General features: G+C 48.9%; 1 protein-coding gene across 1 annotated transcript; it reads left to right on the top strand.

The window, feature by feature from the left end:
• Positions 1 to 446: 446 nt before the first annotated feature.
• LOC149337158 (TNF receptor-associated factor 6-like) lies at positions 447 to 6,468 on the top strand. The gene is made up of 2 exons (XM_089554833.1): positions 447 to 551; positions 5,258 to 6,468. The coding sequence occupies exons 1-2, from the start codon at positions 462 to 464 to the stop codon at positions 6,026 to 6,028; spliced, it is 861 nt and encodes a 286-aa protein (XP_089410959.1). The 5' UTR covers positions 447 to 461; the 3' UTR covers positions 6,029 to 6,468.
• The last annotated feature ends 518 nt before the right edge of the window (positions 6,469 to 6,986 follow it).

Below are 6,986 nucleotides of genomic sequence, written 5' to 3'. Positions count from 1 at the left end.
TAAATCACAAGCTCATGCCAGTGTGACGCACAAATATATATTTACCCATGCACTCAGGAAAACGGTGGCCTGAAACTGCGCGTAGTTTTACTTTCAGTTCGAGATATCGCGGGTATCTCTACTTACTTCCTGCGTTTGAGCGCAATGCGGCGTTCTTTGGCGTAAGAAGAATCGGTGCCCGTCTTTCTATGTTTATTTTCTGGCGAGGCTGAAAAATCTGCGCGATCTAGTTATGAGGCGTGTCACTGGCGATAAACGATTTTTTTGTGTGTGTTCACAGGACAATTTCCTGAAGGACATAGCATCACCCGATGTTTGTTCGCTTTGCAGAGCATCACGGTCGTCACGTGACTGCTGTTGCACAGAAAGTAGGCGAAGCACGTAGCGCGGTGTCCTGATAGGCGTTGCCGCCAAGCTGACAAGCGTGTGTGCTGAAGCTCGCGACCTTTAGGATCAAGAAGATGGGTTCGCCTCATCAGAATGGGATGCCTGTGCAGGACGACGCCGTGAAAAAACTTGCGTCTGACTCCGCCAGTAGTGACCATGAAAAGGTAGGTAATGATCGTCATATAGCTTCATTTCGTCAACGATCTATTAATTATGAGATCACCGAGTGGTGTCTTCTCTTCTTCTCCTTGACCTTGAGGATCCTCGATGTGGCATGTTGGGACTTCCAAAACCCTAGGCTCGGCGCTCTTTTCTGTTTAAAGGGCAACTGCAGCACTTTTTCCAGAATTTAGCGATATTGAATGATTCAAGTCTCTATAGGCTTTAGGTAAAGAATGCCAAGTGTTTCTGCACTAGCATTTAAAATAGTGACGTATTGGACGACTGAATTTTGCGCTTCTCCTCAATGCTCCGGAGAGAGTGCAGGGAAATTTAGCGTACGTCACGGAAGGTATGATTTCGAATTACCACTGTCGTCAGCCACACCCTCACCCGACTCGTTAGACGTATGCCAAACAACTATCGGCAGGATTTGCCTTCGGTGGCGTTGGTTTTTTCCTTCAAAGCAGACGTTTGTACGTTGGAAATGTACCGATACCTTTGATGACGTCATCATGCGCCCCCCACTTGGCGTTGTGCGCTGTGAGAAGCTTGACGGGCGTTCGGATTTTAATCGGCGATTACTTAACTATTTCAAATGCTGGCCCCAAAAAACTTCGTATGCTTTACCTGCAGGTTTCACACATTCGATCCTTTTAAGCTCGTTGATTTCTAAAACCTATGCAGTTTCCCTTTAAGGAGGTGGACGCAAATACCAAGTTCTTGCGTACAGCGCTAGCTTCGCGTTCTGTGGCCTTCATATAAAGAGTCTCAAAGACGTCTCAGCGCCATCTCCGCTGGGGCGCGGCAGTGCGCGCTGCAAGCTCCTTGTCCCGCACAGTCGTTCGTGCAACCCATTTTCGGGCGCATTCTAAGGAGTATCGTCCACATCACTGGCACGACCTCCTAGAAAGCAAATGCCTCTACATTTGACGTCACGCATCTTGGCGCCCGTCTCTTCCTGAGTGTTGTGTTGTAAATTCATGCCGCGGTAAAGTTAACCGGGAAAAGTGGGTGACGTCACAAGAGGACTTCAGAGGTCTTTTCTTTCGAGGAGTCGGCATTGCCGGTGGACTATTCTTGCATCGTTTTTAAATACGCTCGATATGCCTCCAGTGGTGTGAGAAACGTCTCTTCTTAAATGCGGCCCGCAGTCTTAAGATGCATGATAGTTCTTTCTGCTGTATTCTTGTAGTTTTCAGGAAACATTTTTGCTTTCATAATTCTGCGCTCCACACGATCACAATCCAACGCGTAAATAGGTGGTCGCATGCCTTACCTGGGCAAAAATTATGAACTAACTTTTCATGCACCCCAGTACGGTGCCACTGCAGAGTTATAAACCTAAGACACATTGATATATTTTCTACGTAACAGATCAGGAAAGTTCTCTCCTAAGCGTGTCCCATGCATTTCTGGCCGCACCTGTACATAGTCGCAGCTGTATTTGCTACATCTCTGAAGCACAGACACCTATATTGCAATCACCAAATGCTTGAAGCCGACCGTCCGTGATTGGTTTGGGTGTGTGCTGATGTCGACTGAGTTCTAGATACGACTCAAGGAGCGCCATGGGAGGATTTTTCTTTTCTTCATCGTAGAGTAAAAAATATAGACAGCAGTTTCACACATCCTTAAATAATCGGATTTCACTAGCTCGAAGGGAGACTGAAGTGGTGCTGATGCTAGTGTCGCCTCTCTGCTTGGTAAAAAAAGAGCTTCAAGAAGTTCGTGTGCTAATCTACCCTTACTTCTCGTTAGAACTTTTATTTCCTCAAGTCGCTGCTGACAGTTTTTATCGCTGTCATCGTGGCAAGGGCGATAGTGGGCGGGTACACTCTCGACCACGTGCTCTCGACCGAGTCCTATGCCTTTCCAAATCATCTTTCGTGTTCACTCGCATGTTCCTTGATACCACGCCCAGTTTGGCAGATATATACTGATGAATTTTTATGGGGCGTGGGTACCTGTGGCCAAAGAGCGCCATGGCACAAAGCATTTTTCTTTTACTCAAGATGGGGTCAAAGACCCATTTCTCAAGCATTTCACCGTAATGAGCCCAGCACCAGACCAGGGGAAAGCTTGTACCCATTGTATCACCGGTGGGTACCCGGCGGCACTGGGGATCGAACTCCAGGCTCTGAAAGAGGGGATCTCGTAGGCCAAGCTCGTAGGCCACTGCCGTGGCACCCCGGAAGTACGGCTTTGCTTCCACAGCCTGAATATGCAGGGCCACCATTGCATGCTGACCTTGCGGCAAGTCTTGGTCAATTTACAGGCTGCTCAAACGCTGAACTTGTTGCCAACCATTTTCACAATGAAATACGAAGGCAACAGCAAGCAGCCTTTTATTTCGCGTGAACGTCTTGCGTCCGTCATCTACGCGCCTTCATTTCACGTCCGTTATGTGCGCGCTTTTTATGTTCGTTATGTTCGTTATGTTATGTTGTCGTTATGGTTTTTTTTTGTACATTTATCCTTCAGTGCCGCCGGCACTCAAGTGTTCCGAAGTCTTCCCGCTCTCGCGTGCGCAGTTTGTAGGCCATTCCGCCGTCACGAAGAAACGTGGTAGAACACGAGAGACGTAAAGGTCTTTATTTCGTTCTAGTCAACTTCCGTAGACGCCCCCGGCTTCCGGTAGTTATCGGGAAAGGTAGTTAGTTATCGGATTAGGCTGCACTTAAAAGCTTGGCGCAGCTATTGCAAGGAAATAGACGCGCTCGCGTACACGGCGTACACGGTTTCGTCTTTTACAGACAAACATGTGCACTGATGGTGATACTAGCTCCAAAGCGTTTCAGGTATTAATGGCACAGCGTTCAAAAAGCTTTGCGTCAGTGCAGACGATGTGCGTCGCCCTGGTTTTGACCAGACAGCGCGGTATGCGTAGAGTTTCGCGCTGTGTTTGATAAGGCGCCGGTGCAGATGACTCGCCAGCTTTTTCGATGCTTGTCTTTTTCTTCACTGGGGTAATTGCTTGCTGGAAAAACTCGCATTCCGGAAACAGGAAGGAAAGTGTTTGGGGCTAACTAGCAGTGTGCCAGAACAAACAACATTCGACGAAAACATGTACATGTGATGCACTTTTAGCCACCATTCAGCTGGCGTCCTGCCGCGCCATTTTGTGACTGGTCCGCGCGTTTGACGACGGCTGCTTTAAATGCTGCCGAGAACGATCACCGAGGATCGGGGTCCAGGGGTGAACGAGGGGTTGATCGAGTGGGAGAAGTTTTGTTTTTACGACGAGTCCTCTAAAGCATCCGGTTAACGCTGTGATGGTGCGGCGGGAACCTGTGCTTATTTTTTTTCGGCTCTTTAGAAAAAGAAACGAGGCCAGTCAAGCCCTACGTCGATAACCGCTGATAGCAACTGTCGTACTTTGTTAAGGCTCGCGTGCCATCGCCTACGTGTCAAGATGAGCCACAGGGAAGTCAGCTTTTTAGGTAATCGGGTTACTATCGGGCACTTCTTTGTTAGTGCGCTCGCTATTACAGTGGCCACTCCGCGCATTTAGGCATTGTGTGTTTTTCTGCTTGGTGTTGGTCGAGAAACCTGCCTACCATGTCGGGTTCCAGCTGAATTAATCACTAGAGGCTGCTCGCGAAGTCACCCGGGCCGCACCAGCCCAAGTAACCCAAATCCCACCGATCGCAGCACCTGCCATAGAAGTGCAGTGGCGTATCGCTTGTCCGCTGCATCACTGTGCCAGGAGTAGTATAAGGACTCCCAGAGATCTATGAACCTAAAGGAGAGAATGATCAATAGAGATATGAACCCATTATCTCTATCCAAACAACAGCCTTCCGGGAACACTGGATCTGAACACCGGAACGGAAGTGAAAACCACATTTGCTAACGCACCTAATTCGCATTTCACCTAACCCCCAAGTCCTTACTACACAAATCGACCATCAATTTTTTTTGTCCAGTTTTGCACCCACAAAATCGGCCCTCGCGTTACATTCGAGTAAAAGCGGTACAAAATTGGAACCGATAGTGGCTTTTCCAAACGCGTAAACCCGCGGCCTGTACGACGTGTCAACAAAAATAGCGCAGGTACAGAACAAGGACAAGAAAGGACACACACGAGCCCTATTAGCGCTAGTGCGTGTCCTTTCTTCTCCTTCTTCTGTTCCTGCGTTATTTTTGTTGACGTGTGTTACCAACAAGCCCAAGCGGCCACCTTAATGTACCACGTGGCGGAGCGCAACAGTCGACCACTGGAACAGAAATTCCCTGCGAGAGGATACCGAACCGGTCTTAAAGCCTGCATCATGTCGTGTCCCACATGACGGACGATATATCAGTTTGCTGGCGACTGGCGCAATATGATCGCAAAATTCGGCTACTTTGTATGTGGTACTCTGCATTTAATCTCGTTAACGAAAACTGATTGTTGTTTTGTGCGCTGCTGGGCCGTTTGAGTTATTTCAGCTTTATTTGTTTTAACGGCGAAAATGGGTCAAATGTCTGTTTGCACGGAATCCAAAGAGCCAAGTGGCAGCCGCGATCTGCTGTCAGTCTACTGTCTACACGCTCTTACAACACCTTTTAGTATTAAGACGCATCGTTATCTTCGAAAAGTTGAGCTCTTTTTGGCTCTATCATTGTGCTGAACGAGGCCGACTAGAAGAATTGCGTTCACATTCTCGGATGGCGGCACTTCTCCAAGTATAGCTGATGTGCAAACTCATGCCGTTCACCTGCGCAGGTGTTTCAGAGCCAACATTGCGGACCTCGGTACACCGTGCGGGGATACGACTCCTTCGTCGACTGCCGCCCACTCGTTTTCGTTGATCCGCTGCCCGATACGCGGGCATGTTGCATGTGCCATGACGTGCTGCCGGTCCAGTATCTTGCCCCGTGCGGCAATGTTATATGCGCCAGCTGCCTGGATGCTTCCGCCAAAGAGGCCAACGCCCAATGCAGGGAAAGATGGGTGGGCACCTGCCCCGAAGGCGAAGTCAACTCCAGTATGCCTGGCGTCACAAGACGCGACTTCAACGCCAAGGACCTGGGGACTCTGCACGTCTACTGCCCTAACATCGATTACGGCTGCACGCACAGCAGCGAGCTTCGGCACCTTGAGGAGCACTACTTGAAGCACTGTGCCCACCACCCGAAGAAGTGCTTCCGTTGCCGACGGCTGGACATCCGGCCTTGTGATTTCATGGTGCACATATACAGCTGCAAAGGATGCAAAGACGGAGCGAGCAGCAACGACCGCCAAGGCACCCCTCTCCAGCATTTCCTGTCCGAATCGCCTGCGAGTCAGACTCTCGAGGAGCACTTGTGTGCTACACAGGCCATTCTGGCCAAGGTCTGTGAGAGCGGTGGAAAGGTGCATCCTCGGCTCGTGAAACTCCTGAATCAACTGGCCGAAGACTTCAAAAAGCTTCCTGATGCCTCCGGGACTCGTGAAGTTGCTACCGGAGGGACGCTACCCGATGGTACCGACAGTCCCGACAAAAAGCTGTGCTAGAGGTGACGGCCGCTTGAAGGACCTACTTGTGTGGAAAGAATAGGGTCAATCAGCCGGGGCTCCTTCCACGTCCACTGCGCGCTCGGAAGGGCGCCCATGTTAGAGCCAGTCTTCGTTTGTGTCGACTATACGCCCGAGACCTTCCAGCACAGAGACGCCCGAGGTCAACTCGTCTTTATTGCTCACTGAGCAGTTTCAGCGCCCTGCCGCCATTCATTTCATTTCAAAAGCGCGCCATTCTGTTCTGCTTTTATTGTAAACCTGTGCACGAAACTTTCAAATCTATCGGTCCGTTATTACTGCATAAGGACAAACTATTCTTTTCTGTACGGTTCAGCCTCCTCGCAGTTTGCATTCCAATACCTATTCGTTATGATTATTCTTGTAGCTTCCTGTACATTGTCCCATTAAACCATCAATAAAGGTCCCTTTCTTTCTTGAATCGAATATTTGCACTTACTCTCAGTCCGTAAAGCAATCGAATTCGCATCCACTCCTCGTAGGGAGTAGAAGGCGCCGTTATGCGTATTTTCTTGCGAAAACTCGAATATTCGCCATATTTACCCGCGTAGTATAGGCGTACATTCTGATTATTTATTGAAATTTCAAAAAAGGCTTATTAATTTCGGTGTTAGTTTTTTACCTGTGGCATAAATTTACCTTCTATATTCGCACTATATTTTCTTTACTGAAGGATGCGATCGTTGCACCAATAAATTGGCTATTATCTACACAAACTCGTCGAAAAAATTCATTCGGAAAGGGAAGGAAGTGTACCGTAATAAATCTTTATTTCCGGTAACGTCCTGCATGCGCATAGCACCTTCGGCACCGTTTTCTATGGGCATGCCCTTAAAAATGGCTGAGGAGTATGCTGCGCGTGCTTTTGGAAAATGGCGTTACTTCGGCCAGCCGCACGACGGACTGAGGGACAAGGATGTTCATCATTGGGTGTAAT

This window comes from Amblyomma mixtum, chromosome 7 (assembly GCF_055824585.1).
Source record: "Amblyomma mixtum isolate Tamu chromosome 7, ASM5582458v1, whole genome shotgun sequence".
Classification (NCBI taxonomy): Eukaryota; Metazoa; Arthropoda; class Arachnida; order Ixodida; family Ixodidae; genus Amblyomma; species Amblyomma mixtum.
Note: the sequence above shows the minus strand (reverse complement) of the source record. Positions and strands in the feature narration are given on the sequence as shown.